Source organism: Ictidomys tridecemlineatus, chromosome 8, assembly GCF_052094955.1.
Source record: "Ictidomys tridecemlineatus isolate mIctTri1 chromosome 8, mIctTri1.hap1, whole genome shotgun sequence".
In the NCBI taxonomy this organism is placed as follows: domain Eukaryota; kingdom Metazoa; phylum Chordata; class Mammalia; order Rodentia; family Sciuridae; genus Ictidomys; species Ictidomys tridecemlineatus.
In genome coordinates, this window is record NC_135484.1 from 100336478 (window position 1) to 100355171 (window position 18694).

General features: G+C 37.8%; 1 protein-coding gene across 9 annotated transcripts in view; it reads left to right on the forward strand.

Moving 5' to 3' along the window:
- Positions 1-18694, forward strand: part of Pkhd1 (PKHD1 ciliary IPT domain containing fibrocystin/polyductin) — a 432625-nt gene that overhangs the window by 115158 nt on the left and 298773 nt on the right. For all 9 annotated transcript variants that reach the window (XR_013425107.1, XM_005318573.4, XM_078019904.1 and 6 more), the window contains exon 36: positions 5755-5911. Coding sequence is in view for 8 of the 9 variants with exons in the window: in XM_005318573.4 (XP_005318630.2) it covers positions 5755-5911 (157 nt within the window). In the remaining variant the exon portion in view is untranslated. The remainder of the gene's footprint in view (positions 1-5754; positions 5912-18694) is intronic.

The following is an 18694-nucleotide window of genomic DNA, read 5'->3' on the forward strand; positions in this document are numbered from 1 at the left end:
ATATTTATATACCCTTCACTATACCCTGGGGTATAGTGAGGGCTTAATAAATAAGTGTTGAAGGGGGCCAGGAGGAAGGAGGAGGAGAGGGAAGGGCAAAGTACTGGCAAATGAAATTGATCAAATTATACTGTTGTATGTGTACGTGAACAAATATGTCACAACAAATGTTTATTATTATGAATAATTACAATGTACTAATTAAAAAAAGAAGAAAATATTTCTAGAATGCATTGGATTCCTCTACTGTAGTTCAGGCAAGAAGTTTGAAAAGAGTCTTTGATTATTAAATAAGAAAATACCTTTTAGGTGCACTCATTAAATCTTAGTCATCATTATTAATTTTTTAACCTTAAACTTTAAATGGAAAAAGAAACATCCATTTTAAAGTTGTGAGGAACAATGACTCTGTAAGTAAAATGTACAATCATATGCCTGGGACGTTAGAGGCATCTGAGTAGCTATTGTTATCATTATTATTTTCTCCAGCAAGTGGAATGATCCTCAGATTTAAAATTCAGAAGAAATCATGTTAGAGACAATTTATAGACCCAAATAGAGGAGACCATAGACTATGATGGTCCTCTGGAGTTCTGAAGTAACTTACCTATATGAACCATTGAGCTAGTAACAGTAATTTATGAGAAATCCCAGAGAATAAGAAGAGTGTCAAATTAAGAGATAGCCTGGTGGATTGGTTCACTTTCTAAGGGGGACAAAGAGTAAGTTGGAACGGGGTATATGCCAATGAAGAAAAAGGTATTATTGTTATTTCTTTGAGTGTTCAATGACCCTGGCAGTTTGGAAAGAATTTCTCCTGTTATCTTCCTATCACAAAGGGTTTATAAGCATTGAGGAAAAAAAGTGATCACTTAGGGCCAGCCTGAATTTACTAAGAATAAATTATGCCAAACTAATTTAATTTCCTTTTTGTTCCCTATAGAGTTATCGAGTTAATAGGATAAGGGCTCTATTAGTAATCCTGGATTTGTAGGTGGTTGACTTTTCCACAATGACTATCTTTTGTTTCATAATCAGCTGAAGTAATCTCAGCCTGTGTTAATTTATCTGTAGTGTCCAGATTAAAAGTAGAAAAAGGGATTTCATGCACTGGATTTCACCTGGAAGGCAGTCTCTACAAGGGTCAGCTATCCAATATCCTGAACTCCCAAAGCACATTGGTTATGTTTTCAATTATTGAACTTTAATTATCTAGCTGTTTGTCTTTTTCTAAATGATAATGGAAACACCTTAAGAACGTGAATGGATGGTCACATTTCTCTGGAAGAGATGCCTTTGCATTAGCTTATGCACAAAAGGTTTGGAATTTTAATTGGTTAACAGGTATAATATTACTCAACATTTTAATGCCCTGTTTTTTTTTTTGAAGTCCTGCTTTATTTTTTTAATGCCCTGTTAAAATAGCCAATACTATTAGTTAGGAGATCAAATATGTAATGAATAGTGTAAAGATAATCATTTAACTATTAGTGGGAAGAAAACCAAGAATAAAAAACAAGAAAAAATGGAAAACTTTCTACTAACAAATTTCATGTTAGTTGAGAAATAACATATAAACACAAAATGCTACAAATCAAGAATGTATAAGTGATATTCATGTCAGAGTTAAAGAAGGATCCCCTCACAAAATAGTGAAGGATCTCACAAAATGAAAGGTCAGTGAATTAAATTAATTTTTCCTGATGTGTTGACACACACCTGTAATCTCAGCTATTCAGGAAGCTGAGGTAGGAGGATGGCAAGTTCAGGGGCAGCCTGGATGTTATGGTTTAGATGTGAGGTGCCCCCCCCCCCAATAGCTCATGGGTGAGACAATGTAGAGTGTTCAGAGGTGAAATGGTTGGATTATGAGAGCTGTAACCTTGTTAGAGATTAATCCATTTTATGGATTAATAATTGGACTGGATTAATGGGTGATAACTATATGCAGGTAGAGCATGGCTGGAGGAAGCAGGTCACTGGGGGCATGCCCTTGGGAATTATATTGTCCCTGGATCCTTGAACTCAAGCTCTCTGCTTCCTGGCTGTCATGAACTGAGCAGCTTTCCTCCATCACACCCTTCTGCCATGATGTTCTACCTCTCCTCTGGCCTAGAGGTATGGAGTTTGCAAACCATTGACTGAACCTCTGAAATTATGAGCCAAAATAAACTTTTCCTCCTCTAAGATATTCTTGGCATTCTTTTGGTTACAGCAATGAAAAGCTGGCTAACACATTGAGTAACTTAGAAAGACAGTCTCAAAAAGTAAAAAGGGCTGTGGATATAACTCAGTTATGAAATGCCACTGGGTTCAATCTTCAGTACCAAACCAAACCAAATCAAACACAAAAAAATGACAATAACTTCTATGTAGAATATTGGATAAAAGTAAAAATAATTTCATGTTCACATCAAATTTTTGTAGTTATGAAGATATTCTGAATTATGGTTTAGTGATTATAAACTCAAATAAGAGTTGGCTATTCTTTCAAATATATTTTAGGGGTATCCACTCTGTGCCAGATATTGTTATGGGAACTGGGGATACAGCAGAAAGCTGAGAAGCTCTTGTGAAGCTTCTTTACAATTTATTAGGGATTGACTGATGACAAACAAAAACAACAATGTACTGGATGGTGATAAGTACTTTGCAGAAAATAAAGGAGGGTAAGGAGGTGGAGAAAAATGTTGGACACAGTGACTTGTCTTTTCCTATTTCCAAGACTTGCATACTGAGCAAGAAGGCATTATGGTGAGGTGTCAAAACAGTTCTTCCTTGTCTTTGTCAGGCAGGAGATACTGACTAGAGAGATTCCCATAACCTACCTCTGCCACCCCGGCTCAGTGCATACGCTCACAAATAGGTCTTTGCTTTGCCTGATGTTTCAACTTGCTGATCAATGACTTCTTTCAAGATGACTCTGGTGGTGTTGCAAGTACATTTAAGGTGACAAGTAAGATTTGCAGACACTGCACATTCCCTGAAGTTCAGAGAAGTGCTGACATTTTGTAAGAAGAAAACAAATTGCATAAGCTTCCAAGCAGAGGCAGGAAAGTTAAATTGCTTTCTTTCTTTCTTTCTTTCTTTCTTTCTTTCTTTCTTTCTTTCTTTCTTTCTTTCTTTCTTTCTTTCTTTCTTTCTTTCTTTCTTTCTTTCTTTCTTTCTTTATCTCTTCCTTCCTTCCTTCTTTTCTCAGGTCTGTATGATTTGAACTAAAGATGAAGGCATGTGCTAGACAATTCTTGCTCATCTATTTCCCTACCTGCTCCCTGTGCTTGTAAGTAAATTAGTTGCTTCATCTGCAGAATAGATATGACTAATTCTTCTATCAAAGAAGAAAACTAAAGCTAGCAGGTGAGCACCCTGAAAACTGAAGTGGGTAGAGCTTATGTTAGATGGAAATAAAAACTACATTGGCCTATGAACTAGGTTCATGACAGAGTATATTCTTGACCAAAAACATCATCTTGGTTGACACCGAGCTAGTCTTTCAAGCTCACTCAGAGCTAGGTAACAAATATGAATGCTAATTATTACAATTTTAAAGTATTCTCAAATTAATGAAAGGTACCATGGAATAAGTTGACACCCCTAAGTACCTAATTGATTCGTGATTATTTCAGATCTTTTGGCTGTGGGTGTCATGAGGTCTGGTTTTCTTTGTAGTTCTATGGCTATGGATCTAATCACCTGGCTAATATCAGAAAGAGTCACACTGATGAATTCTTCATAATTCTAATAGTTGTTCCACACACCACCCTACCCAGTCTGCTGGAAGTGAGAGGACTCAGACCAAAGACCCTGAGCTTTGTGTGCTGGTTTGTAGGAAACTTCTTAGTTTCCTTTTGGGAGGTATCTCTCTCTCTCCTTTAGCCCCTCCCTTGACTTGGTCCTCAAACTTTGAAGCAGAATTGTCATCAGAGGAGATCCACTTAAAATTATAGATCCCTGGGTGCCACCTCCTGAATTTTGATTCGAGAGCTTTGTGAGGATGTCTGAGACATTGCCGTTAGGACAAAAGGGCAGGATTATGCTAGAATCTTCTCCCTCAGACTTGGAAATTCAGATTTTTGCAAATGTCATTTTACTGGGGACTCTGAGCTGACAGTACAGATAACCTTGTTCACCTTGTTTTGGGGTTGATGTTACTGTGTTTTCCCCATTGTTTCACCACTTTATTTCCCTCCAGTTTCCTCCTATTTGCTTCCCTTTCCTCTGTCTGTATTTGCAGGAGTGAATTGGAGGATTATAATAATATATAATGTATTGCCCTATAAGAAATAATTTTCCTTAATTTTACTTGATAGCTACCTCTTTAGGGACATCAACTGGAGAGTTAAACTTTTTCTTACTTTTCTGGTCTGTGGATAGTCATCAAGCAGACATCATTCGTATTCTGACAATGATGCTCATGGGAAACCCATTCTTTTTTCATCCTATGCCTTTCCATCTCTTAAGCAAGCATAAGTCATAGAATTTATTTTCTTCTTTGGGATAAAATGAAAAAAAAAAAAAACCTATGCGTTCTCCTATCTCAAAGCTCCTCAGTGTTTGTGTTGGTTCTGCCACTTCAAAACTATTGGCTTAGGAGTCAATAACCTCTACTGAAAAATGTACTGGCCCTTCATGTAGCACAATTTTCTATTTTCTGTTAGAAATAATGCAGGGCACAATTATCAACATAGGTATAGTTGTTGGCATTACAAATATCCTTTCCTTCTTAATGATTTCCTCCCATCTGCCTCTTCCACGCCACCAGAGGACCTTTTAGGCACTTCATTTTGCAGGAACTCAGGATTCTCATTTGGTTGGAATCGGGACAGGAAGAAGACCATGTATGGAGAGGCACACACATGCAGTGTGTGTTACCTTGAGGGAATCACCCCTCTATTCTGGTTTTATTCTATTTATCATCCTAATAGTCCCATCTCTTCACAAGATATTCAAACATGTTTTCAGCCTCTCACATGGATGAATACTGCTCTCTGTGATTTTTCTGTCCTTGTTTTGAAAAAAAAAAAAACATGTGACTTTAGAGTGGCCCTACATTAACAGAAGAGACTAAAGTTCTGAGAGGAGAACTGCGGCTGGGATGGTTAGGGGCTGCTTCCTTCTCTGGCTCTTTCTCCCAGTGCTGCTCTTTGCCTCTCACTCAAAGGTTTCAGGCTATTCACTTGTCATCTGAAGTTGGACTGCATTTCATGTATGCATGCATGAGCTTTGTTCAGCACCAATGCACCAAGCACAGAGGAAAGGCAACAATAATATTAAAAAAAAATAAGTGGGAGGATAGATCTGAGCACTTGGAAAGAGGAATGTTCCTATAAAACAGGGACACTTGGCAGTAGAGCCAGTGAAAAATGATACCAATTACATAAAGCAAAATGCCACCCATCAAGCAGAACATTTTAATTCTCCCTATTCCAGGCTATTTATGACTTTTTGTCCAAGACTCAATACATGTCTGTAAAAATAAAAAATGGAATCAACTCCATCTGTTAGGTAGAAGGGAGCCTGTGCTTGAAAAAAAAAGTAAATTCCAGGGGCTGAGCACTGAGGCACTTCAAGTATAACTTTGTCTCTTCCGTATTTTTCTCCCATTTGGGTTAGTTATATGAGGAAGAGGGGTGACTTATTTTATTGAGACATTTAAAATATTTAAATTAATTTTACTTTCTTTGAAAGTTTCTACAATGATTGATCACCTGAATAATCTTGATTAAAAAAAAAAAAATCCTCTCTGTTTCCCAGGGCAACTCTTCCTTTCAGTTCTGCCGGAGATGGTCCAAGGCTTACAGTTGGTTTCCTGAAAAAGTGCCACAAGATGGCGACAACGTCACAGTGGAGAATGGCCAACTCTTCCTCCTGGACACCAATACTAGCACCCTCAACTTGCTGCACCTCAAAGGTCTGTGCAGTTGGAAGTTCGGTGGCATTATTCTATGCAGTTCTATCACTTGTAGTGGGTAGTGGGGAGGAGAAAGTTTTCTACAAGTTCTGGCATTTAGTTGGCAATTTATTCTCAGGCCAAATTGAGATTTTACTATGAAAAGGAAGAACTGGTTGGGGGTTCATCCTTTTGGTATTTATAAGGCCATCCTTTTGGTACTTATAAGCACAGAGCTTGATTAGTTTAGTTTTCAAAACCAAAAAAGTTAACTGTGTTCTCAATGAACACGATGCTTTCCTGAAACCATTTATAGTCCTGCTCATCCAGGGCAGCCTCCACAAGATAACAAAACACCCTGAAATGGGGTAATACTGCTGTCTTTGAAATTCCCTGCCAAGGAAGCAAGGCCTTCCTGCTTTTACCCTGTTGTGGTTTTGACTTCATGGTCCCATGGAACATCCTGTAAATTGGCTTCCTCATTGCAAAACCAGCCACCAAGCTCTATGATCTAGGAAATTGGAAGAAATGAGAATTCAGATTACAGTTCCTCCCCTACTTTGCCAAATGGCTAAGCAAGCTATTTCACATCTTTGTGTATTTGTTTTCTTATCTGTTAAACGAGAATCAAAGTCATTGTCTACTTTAGGGGTTGATATTACAGAATTGTTATCAAGTGATCGTGCTCATTGGCAAATGAAAATTGCTTGGGAGATGTGATTTGTTATGGATGTCTATAAAACTCTATGCTAAAACATTATTCTTTACTACAAATACACCTAATACAAATATTTGTTCTTGTTAAAGTAAGAGCATGGCTGTAAATAAAGTATTTCAAAGGGATAAATTAATGTAATTTGGGTGCCTGTGTATTACAGACCCCAATCAGGTTTTTCTGACTAGGCATTTTGTCATTCTGTAGTTTGGAAGATGCCCGCCACCACCATCTCCCCATCCCAGTAGCAAGGAGAATAGTTTTCAGTCAAATCCATTAATTAGTTACTTTCAGGGGGAAAATGGTCTGTCAGCTTTGACTCTTGCCCCATCTTTGGAGTGTGTATGTGTGTATGTGCATGTATGGGTGTGCAGCTAGTGGCTATAGAGAGTGATCTATTGACAGCCATCAGTTGTCTAAGGACTAGCAATGACAAAAGAAAAGTCCAGACTCAGAGCCTCATCTCAGAGCAAAGATTCTTTTGTCAAGTCTTTAAGCAGGGCTCTTCCCTTAGGAATCCAATTCTCCAGGGTACCATCAGGTGCTGAAAGATCTTGATCTTACATTACCACAATCATGTGGGAGAAGTTTCCTATCTCAAAATCATGGATTACTAATTCTCTGGATGTGCTATTACTTTCAGGTAAATGTTCAATCAAGGAATGGTCTTCATAGGACAAGATACCAAAGATAAAAATCAGGCATCAGAGACACATTGAAGGGCGGGAGCAAGGCAGACATGTATAATATATACATGTGGCTTCTTACCCTTGTAGATTTCAAGATCTGAACAATCCAAATACTGTGCTCTCTATAATGGTTTCCTTAATACTCCTGGTTTAAATAATATTTTATTCTCTGTTATTAAAGAAAAAGTGAGATATGTTTGAAATGACAAAACTCACCTTCTAAAGAGTGAAACTCAGGTATCTGTAGGATCCCCTCTTTCTTCTGGGTAGGAGGACTGTTTGTAAGAATGTGAAGATAAATAGTGGACATCATATTCTATATAAATAGTACAAAAGAGTTGAGCAGGAGCAGGGTTGTTTAGAAACCTCTTGAGCTTTTTACCATAGAGAGAAGAGTTATAGCTTCTAGACATAGTAGTAAGAAAGAAAGAACCCTGATCAAATTTTGTTCAGCAGATATTTTGTGAACGCTTATTAAGTGGCCTAGGAAGTCTCTGTAAAATACAAGAAAAAAAATAATACTTAATATCAATTATATCTAATATGTATAAAAGAAAATATAACTGGGGAATAAAAGCAAAGGAGTAAAATTTCTAGTTCTAAAATAGGTGATACGGGCAGTGAGGAGGAACGAGGACTGTGAGATTAGAATTGGATTGGAGAAGGTATGAGTAGCATTTCATTTGCGTCTGAGACATGTTTTGATCACATAGATATAATATCTGCCCCAAATCATAGCATGGGGAATCCCCCTATCTCATTTATTGGTACTGCATCTGTTCAGTGGCTCAGGTCAAAGATATTGGGGGCATCCTAGGTTTCTTTCTTCTGCTCATATCCTATGGTCAGTCTATCAATGAATGCTGTTGGCTGAATCTTCAACATGTATACCAAATATCAGAACTTATATTTGTGTTGATTTAACCCTAATACCAAAATTTGGGGCCAGGACTGTGACAAGTTTTCTCTACATTGGTTCCTGTTTCTCCATTTCTTTGTCTTCCTTATAAGCAAAACCCCAAATTCATTTGTGGTAGTAGTGTACCCAGCTAAAATGCTGGGTTTTCTGGCCTCTTTGTTGCTAGACATAATCTTGTGGTTAAGAGTGGGACGAAGAGATGTAAGAGGAATGTTGTGTGGGATACCTAGAAAGTCTGCTAAAGAGAGCTGATCCAGTAGGAGGCTTATACATTCTTCTTTTTTCTTCTTTTCTGCTTCCTGTCATGTAAATGTAACAGCTACAGCTTTGGCCACCATTTTATCATGAGGTGAAGAATGGGGAAGAAAATGGGAGAAACCTAAGACCCTATGACTTCAGAATTGCTATATTAGCATTGGATTGCTTACCTCTGAAATTATTTTTTCTGATTGAAAGATAAGCCTTCACTTGTTTAAGTCACTGGTATTTGGCATTTATGCTGTATGCTAAAGTAATCCTAACCTTTTATAGTCAATATGCTTTAAAAATATGTCAGATCTTATTACTTCTCTCCTAAAAGCACTCTAATGGCTTCTCATCTCACTAGGAATAAACCTCAAAGTCCTCTGATTAATGTCTGATTCCTTCTTTGATCTTGTCTTCCCTATTGATTCTGCTCCAGCTCTTCTGTGAATTTACCCACTGCAGGTCCCTGCCTGGAATATTTGTCCTCCAGATCCACATGACTGGCTCACTCCATTTGCTCTTTGAGGAAATATCAACTTACCTAAGAAGATTTGCTGGCCATCTTTTTCCAATTACTACCTCTCTCCATTATTCGCTATCTTTTTGATTTGCTTTACTTTTAAAAATAATTCTTATTACTCTATGACATATTATAAATTTACTTGTTTGTTTACAGTCTGTCTCCTCTATTAGAATAAGCTAAAACAATGTGAAGGTCTTCACCAATTTACTTATTATTTTCTCTTCAGGGTCTAGAATAATGCCTGACATATAAAAAGAGCTCAAAATATATATTGATTATTAAATGAATGGACCAATAAAAGGTACAGCATTCAGGTACTAAGTGAAATTTAATAAGTGTATTTTAAAAATCCTTGCTCTCTTAAATATCATTTTCTTAACTAAGTTATTTGGATTGTCTTTATTTGTTTTCAATGATACACAAGCCTGCCTGCATACACATGTGTCTATGCATACATAAACACATTTATTCACATATATACATGTACAGTGTATTCAGACACACATACCTGTGTGTGCATGTGTATCGTAATGAGTTCTTAGGAACACAAATTGGCAAATTATTTTTCTGTTTTTAAAAGCATTTGAAGAACAACGTTAGTGGTAGAGAACCAAAACTCTTCAATATGTGGTTGATAGAATATAGTTCCAAATCTTTAATATCTTCTATGATCTATAATATGTGTGAAAGCACTTGAAGTATAATATAGATCTATTTGAATATGTGACTGAATCGTTATTATCATCACCACCAACAGCAATTCACTCTGAATATCTGTTACTGCCTGTCTTTTTCATATCAATTCATGATATGAAATTCATGATATCAGAAAAATAGCTGAGTGGAATTTTTATTTTTGTGATTCAATCTACAGGCTGAGAGAAAGTATGAGATTTTCAAGTCCCAAAATAATTCTTTCAAAATACTTTAAACAAAAAAAAAATATAAAGTACTGTGGTAGAAATTCTTTCTCAGCATTTTCTATGCTACAAAGAATGCTTTCTACAGGAAGTATGTATACTTTGAAAAGATCAGCGGCAAATGAAAAGGAAACTGGATCACTTAAGAAGCACACCAGGAACTACTTCTTGAAGAGATGCATCTGCTGTATTATGTTTCTATTCATAGAAGCCAGAATCCCAGTGTACAGAGGACGAGGGTCTTACATTCAGAAAACTAAACTTCTACCTGTGGGCCCTTGGGAGTCTTGAACTCTGTGCTTCACTCATATTTTACCTTAAAAGAGACTTAACATTTTTTTTCCTTAACATATATGACTTTATAGACTAGAAGGTAGGATTATAAACTTCTTGGTGGGCTTGGGAAATGGCACCAAATAGTTTTGTGCCATTATTTATGAAGCTCTATGCATTGATTTTTGAACTTTATTGAAAAATGCCAGATTTTTTTGTGACCATAATAAGAGATTCAGTTATGTTAATTATCATTTTACTTTAATTAGTAAAAGATCCAAAGCTTTCATCTACTTACTGTCTCTACTTCTTCCTTCCTGCTCTCTCTCCCTCCTTTTAAAAAAATTACTCTAGGGGCACCTTTAAACAAAAAAAGAGAATTAATTAACTGATACTAATGATCTGGGATAAAAATATGCATATTGTCTTGATTTCATTGATTATATTTTTTATTCTTTTATGACAAGATATCCATTGGCCATAGGCATTGCTGAATTAAAATTTATTATTTTTATTCCAAATAATTTTGATGAACCATAATAACAAAGAAGCAATGTCACCCTCTTGTCAAAACCTTATGCATCCTGAGCAAGGATTTGGGAATTCAGTCTGTAGTCAGGGAAGCATTCGTATTTCCTCAATGAAGCAATGAATCTCTTTCTAACCTAGTGGTCAAGCACCTTGATGTGCAGTGGAATAGAAACGATGACCAATACAGACTCAGTTAGGGGAGCCTGAACTTCCCCATGATGTTGAGCTTTTAGCCTCTCTTGTGTACACACACACACACACACACACACACAATATCGTAATTTTGATTGATGAAGCTATTAATTTGCTAGACTTTAGTAATATCTATAAATGTCATATTGTCTACCTTGAGTATACACAATAAAAAGGAAGATGTTTTGTGGTTTCTTGCTACTTTGTTTTAAAATGCTTGAGCAGAAACTTGCTTCCAGTCTCTATTGCTGCTTAATGGTGCACTTGTCCCTTGTAATGTGACTCTCTATTTCTTGGTCTGCTGGTGTATACTAAAGCAATTAAATGTGTGTAAGCCTTTCAAGCCAGAAAGAACTGAATTTGAATGTAATCTTCACCACTTACCATCTCTGTGACCTTGGGGACCCTATGTAATCCTTAGGTTTTTCCTCACTAAGGCAATGCCTGATTATAACAGCAACAGTGACAATGATAGCTAGAATTTATTGTTTGTTGTGTGGAAATATTTCCATGGATTTCCCTCCTTGTGTTGATGGTTTGAGTATGAAATGAGGGAATATATGTAAAGCCCTTATTACAGAGTCTGGCCCAGTTTAAGAAGTCAATTAATTAACACTGGTTGTTGCATTGGAACTAACTTAGGCTGAATATCAGGCCTAAATTATAGTTTTACTTACAAATAGTTACTATTTCTATATATAAAACCAAACTAGATTTTTGAAAGGATTATGTAATAAAGACCTTGGGTTGCTTTCTTCCTATTACCTTCAGAATGCATATGGAAGTATTTTTCTTTCTATTGAGAGAGAGGGAGGCGTACAGAGGTTGAATTAGTAGAACCTGTGTTGCCTCCACTCACCTTGTTGGACTTTGTGGAAATGAAGGCATGTTTTTCTTTTGCAGCTTGGAAAGTGATCTCATTTTTTTCTAAACTTCTTAAAAAATTGTTTTTAGTTCATAATGTTGAGACTCTCAGATCTTTCTGAGTCTATTATAGATGAGATTTCTATAATATAAAAGTTCCTGGTCTTATTTGTTGAGATGGAGTATCTTCTCTTGACTCACCATCAGGTTCATTGTCAAGTTTCTTTATCATTGGCAAAGGTTTGAGGATTTCAGAATGAGGCATCAAGTGCTGTACCCAGCAGTCTTCTATCCCAGGGATTGCATACTTTGTTTTTCCTGAATTATCTTTGAGTTCAGAACAATCATGCTTCAGGTAACACCTTACAATTCAGTGATCTAGGCTTGTCTTGAAATATGGCTGTCTGAAATATCACTCGTGGTCTTTCTTTCTGTACATCAAGCTGATATGTATCCCTTGGGAAATTACTCTAGGCCTATAGTTTCACGACTTTACAGATACCACCTTGGATTTGAAGGAAACCCATCTGAAGGCAGGTTGGAGTTTGATACCAGTGACATATTATGCAGTAATGTTTCATCTTGTAAATATAAAATGTCTTGATGAACATGAGATGTTTTTGTAGGCTGGTACAATTGGTTGCAGAGTGGTAGATTTAAAATAATTTATCTTCAAGTTAGCTGTAAAAGATTGACTGAATTGGCTCCTTTCTCAGTTCAAACAGCTGCCCTTTGAGGCAGGAGATGGGATGATTATGGCAGATAATACAAAGTTGACCCATTGTGGTTTGGTTAGCAAACTGGGGCCTGAGTTCAAGTTTAAGGCAGTCACTGACTCTCCTATGGCATTGAGGAAGCCCTCTCACCCTTGAATTAGTGCACAAGGGGGAAATGATAATGATTCCCTTCCCTTTGAGGGGGAAAATGCTTTTAGAAGCCTCTCCTGGATGTTACTATTATTTGTGTGAGCAGCCCAGTGGAGGAAGAGTGGTACCGAAGATAATTAACTCACGTCTGGTGTTTGTATACGTGGTGCTTCAGAGGGGCCCTGTCTGTGTAATAACCCAAAGGGGGAGCTTGGTGAAGTCAGCATCAGGAAGAACTAACCTGAGTGGTTTTGAAATCTCACCCTCCACTCACTCTCTTTACCTTGATCATCTTTGTATGGCTGGATTTTCTTGGTGACAAGTTGGTGTTACTCATTTTATGGGGGGAGTTTTCTATCAAGTTAAGTGGATCATTGATAGTTTTTTTTTACTTGGATAAGAACTTGATTTACTATTATATTTAATTCTTCACAAATTTAATATTAGGGTGTATTTTTTCTTCTATCTTTGGGGAAGTTTATAGAGATCTAGATTATAAGCTTATGTTATGTTTTTGATATGAGGTGCCCCTCCCAAAGCTCCTGGGTTAATGCAGAAATATTCAAAGGTGACATGATTAGATTGTAACCCAATCAGTCCATCCTAGTTTGAATGGATGGGCGGGGGTGGCTAGGGGCAGTGGGTCACTGGCGACAGGCACTGGATGGGGGCATCTTTCCTCTGGCCCCTCTCCCCCCTGTCTCTGGTTCCTGGCCACCATGCACAGAGCAGCACTCCTCTGACACACCTTTCTGCTATGATGTGCTGCTTGCTTTGGGCTCAGAGTGATGGAGTTGGCTGACTATGGACTGCGCCTCTGAAACCATGAGCCAAAATAAACCATCCTTCCTTTAAGTTGTTCTGGTCAGGTATTTTGATCACAGTGATGAAAATTTGACTAACATGACTTAGGATAGCCAAATCTGTTTTTGCTTACCTTTATATCACCAGCACCATCATGTCCCGCAGCATGTAATATGTACTCAAATAATTGTTGAATGAATGAACTAATGAATGAGTTTCTAACCTGAAGAGACTGACGAATGTTAGTTGTGAATTTGTCTAAAATCAAAGTCCTTCCTGGTATCCTCAAATGTTAGTGGATCAGTCCAGACAGTGACCAATTTCATTTGCTATTTGTATATCAGGAGATCAGAGACAAAGGCTTTTTAATGTGGGGGACACTTGGCTCTGAAACCCCTTGTTTTTCCCAATCAGACAATGACTTACATTATTTACCTCCAGAGAACAGTCCCAGACACACTTGATTAGCCTTAAATGAAAGATAAGACACTGCTGTGAGAAGGGGCATGTTTTCAGTACATAGGCAGACAGACAGATAGATAGATATTTAACAATTTACAGTTTTATGTCTTGACAACTTGGATATTGTAATATGAAAAATGCTACCAAATGGGAGCAGTCTCTTCCTAGCACAGCAGCTATAATATTTTCAGTAATGAAAGATAAACGTTTCAAACTTCCTTACTTAAACCCTTCATTGGCTTTCCATTAGCCTGTAAGTTCAAGTCTAACCATAATATGGCTCACAGAGTCTTTCATGACTTGGTTTCTCCTTACCTCTCTATTTCATTTGTTGATTAATGACCCCTACATCCTATTTATCCAGACTAGGAATGGAGCTAGAAATCTGGGATACTTTGGTATCTGGGATTCTTGTGCAGATGAAAATATATTGAAAACTGAGCTTTTCTTTACTATGGGTTTTCATGCACTGGACAATATTCCTGGGGCCAGGTAGGAGATATTCTCATTTTTTATATTATTGGAAGAAATAACTTCTTTCATTTAGAATACTTTTATGGTATAGCCAAATCATATGTACAATATTCAGAGAATAATTATATTTAGAACCTATTGAATAAACAGATTGCTCAGAGAAGTGTATCAAATAGCAGGCTGGTCAGAAATGTGATTGGATGAGTGTTAAGGGAACTTTGAGAAAGAGAAAGAAGAAGATTATTTCAATGAATTTGGTAGCTAGGGAGATTTTTTATCTATTTATCTGGGGGAAAGAGTTTTTTTTTGTTTGTTTGTTTGCTTTGTCTTCTTTGTTTCTCTTCAAAAATAGTTTTCTTTCTGAAGTCTTAAGTGACTTTTTAGAAACCCATGGAATAGCTGAGGGCCTTAAGCACTTAAATGCAAGAAGCTTTATTGATAAAACAATGGAATGAGGGCTGGGACTGTGGCTCAGTGGTAGAGCACTTGCCTGGCATATTCGAGGCACTGGGTTTGATCCTCAGCACCACATAAAAATAAATAAATAAAAATGAAGGCATTTTGTCTGTCTACAACTAAAAATATTTTTTAAAAAAGAATATAATGACTTTCTGGAAGTAGAAAGGAAATCAAATTAAGTAGTATTTGATAGCAGTAGTTATTGACAAATACATTTAGTTATATTTCAAGTATTTGAGTTCCTTTAAATATTTCTGTATAATTTGTCTTTAACAAATATGTTTTTATTTTATAACTAGTGTAGACTTAATTCACATATAAGGCTAATGTATTTTATATTTTGAAGAAAAAGCAAAATCTGAGTTGTACCTTCCTTTTTTTCTGTTATCCATAAAATAGGCCAATTCACTAAAATTTGGGTGTTTTCATTTACTGAGAGCAGTTCATTTTCACTATGAGGTTCTGGAAGTGGAGAGTGTATGTTTTCACGTTTATTTTAGCAGCTGACAGAGGGACTAGAAATTAACAGTAAATGTTGGTTAAATGATTGAGTATTAATCTGTAGTTCCAGGTTTGTATTTCTCAGGCTGTTTTAGATGACAGTCAACATCATGAAACAATGGACACCCACTCCATACAGCATTCACTTCATTTGCCTGTAGCAGTGTATGAGTACCTTTAGTTCTCAGTGTGTGGTCCCCAATCCACAGCAGCAACATCACCTGGGAACTTGCAAGTAATGCAAATTATTAGGGCCCACTACAAACCTACTCTGGAGGTGATGCTGCCCAATCTTTGTTTTAAGATTTCTAGGTGATTCTGAGGCATGCTCCAGTTTGGGAGCTACTACCCTGAAACAATAAAATGAATCTTGTAGAATTCTCAGAACTGGAAGGCAATTAACCTCCCCTACTTTCTCTTTTTCCTAAAGGCTATGTGACCTTTGCAAAGAACAGTGGCAACTAAGCTGGTCACATTGAATGGGCTTATCCTGGGCATAGTATTTTTAGCTGAATCTGAGTTGATGAAAACTCTTTCTTCCAACTGCTATTATATGCAACTCTCAGTCAGTGATTTTATTTTAGATATATATATATATTTTTACCTCTACATTTTTTCCCCATTTGGCTTCAGTATCGGAATAATTAAGGAATTAATATGTGGCATTCGTTCTGGGGAGGTGTATGATTCTTTTCCTGTATCCTGAGAACATTTTTGCAAACACTTTCTAGTTCATATTTTCTTTTTTTAATCAGGCAGAGACATTACAATTAAAATACCGTTAAAGTGATTCTGGCAAGTATTGCAATAAGCATGTTTTTTAATTAAAGGAAGAACAGGGGGATGCATAAGCAGCATCAGCTAAAGGGGAAAATTTTGTCCGATATCTATTTTAATTGAAATGAAAAGCAAATGAAAACACAGCAGCAGCAGCAGCCTTTGCCTGCCCGCGTGTGCGTGGCTCCGTCCCAGGTTGCTTGGTTTAGGTGTTCTGTGCTTGATTAATTAGTACCCAGTCAGAGCGTCCATTCCCTTTGCCCCCAATCCTTAAAGCCTGATTTATGCCTCACATCCCCCATGAATATGTGAGAGCTCAGGCATCTATTTCCTGAGCTGCTAGTGGATAGGATTATGGAGCGTGGACTGAGCTCTTGGGGGCTCTCGTTTGCCAGCCAAATTGATTTTCCGCCTCTCTGGCTGGGGACAAGCCCACCTCGAAGGCTTGCCAGGCTCTGCTCCAGTGGATCAGGCACAAGTCTAATCCGGATCTTTCCAACAAAGGAAACTGTGTGCATCCCCATCACAATGCAGGTTTCCGGATGGATGTGGCTGCCTTTGCTGGGTGCTACATTCCTGTTCTTCCTGGCCTCCTCCTGGCTCCCACCACCACAGCCCACAACAGTAGGGTACAGTGATGAACCCCAACTCTGCCCAGGTCACTTAGCCATACTCATGATGGAGGCAGAGCCATATCTGTCCGCCCAGGATGGAGATCATCTCTACGATTCAGGAGAAGGGAATTTCCCAGGTTTCCCTTACTATGATGTGACAATTTAACAATTGAACAGTAATGAGACATAGGCTGCTAACAATTTTAAGAAGAACAGCTAAATGGCCGTTAGTCAATGTAGGTAAATAAATGGGATGGTTTACACCTTAAAATTCAGGTAGTTCAAGCTTTGAGTAAATGAAATATCTAGTCTGGTGATACAGATTATTTAATGAGTTGGGGTCCTCAGATCTCTGCTTGTTCTTCCTTCCATTCACCTCCCACCTTCACTATGCTTGTGATGGAGTCACTCTTCGAGTTCATCTTATCACCCGACACTATCTCCTCACCCAGACTGCTGGCTCTGACACTGCCTTGATCCTTCTAAAAACAACATTAAGTGTCCGACACTCTCATTACCACTTTTATAACCCTTGAAACTTTTCTTAAAGCCTGTGTCTCTGCAGCCTTTCATGTCTTCTTTAATTTATCGAATTCATTGACTCACTCTCAAGAATCTCTGCTACTTCTCCTCATTCTAGTCTTTAAATCTGGGTGTTTGATAGTCTCTTCCTCTTGTGAGTCTCTGTCTTCATTCCACATTTCCTTTCCAAGAGACCTCATTCACTTTCACAGCCAACTTGCCATTTTTACTTGAAAAATATTTAGTGACGACATAACCACATTCCCCATGTGCCAGGAAACTTTCTAGGCACTGAAGAAGCTATCCTATGAACAAAAAGAGATCTAAATCTTTCTCTTGTGGAATGTACTTCTGTAATGAGAACAGTAAGTAAGTAAATGAATTATATTTTTGTTGGATTGGCTTACTACCACAGAGCAAAATGTAGTGAGAAGAGAATGCACATTGAGGTGGGTGGGAGAATTTGCACATGGCAAGGGCTATTGCTATGAGGAAAGAAAGCAAGTCAGTGTGTGCAGAGTACTGTGAGCAAAGGGTAGAATAGAGGGAGACTGGGCCAGAGAAGCCAACACTGAAGAGGGTCGCTGGCTTTGACTCTGAGCCATTGGAGGATTTTGAGCAGAAATAACTGCTATGGTTTACATTAAAAGGAAAACCAGCAACACTGGGTGCTGTTTTGACAGTTGACCTTGAAGCAAAGTAAGGGCTGAATAATCCAGAGATGAGATGAAAGTATCTTAGACTTTAGAAGGATTTATGGAGGTGGTGAAATGATCATGGAAATATTTGAAGGTAGAATGTATCAGATTGCCTGAAGGTTTGGTTGTGGGACAGGAGCAAAAGTCGACTCTATGGTTTTCAGAATGAGCAACAGATTGGAGTAAGCCATTCATGGAAATGGGAAGACTATGGCATGGTCCATGAGGCCATAGAGGGAGTTGATTTTGGATGTTCCAAGCAGAAAAGCCTGTGAGGCATTTAAGTAGAGATGTTGGGTGTATGAATCTCGAGCTAAGGGCAGAAGTCAGGCTTGCAGATATAAATTTGGGAGTGATCAGCAAGTAGCATAGGATGATGTTTAAAATCTTGAGACAGGATGAGACAACCAAGGTGGTGTGCATGGTCTGATAAGTGGCCAAATTGTCTTGGGATATACCAAGTGTTGGTTGGGATGATCAGAGAAATCAGATGGAAGGGACTAAGGAGATACCTGGGAGTTAGTAGAAAAACCAGGAAGATATGGTGCTAGGCAAGTGAGAGGAAAGAATTTCAGGAAAGAAGAAGCACCCAGGGTGTCACAGGCTGCTGACCACTCAGGAGAGGTAAGGGCTGAATTTCTCAGCATGGTTGCCATTTATGACCTCGACAGGAACAGTTTTGGTAGAGAAGACAGGCAAAGGCCTGACCAAGGAGGGTTCAGAAGAGAAGGGAAGAAAAGAATTGAGGACAGGAG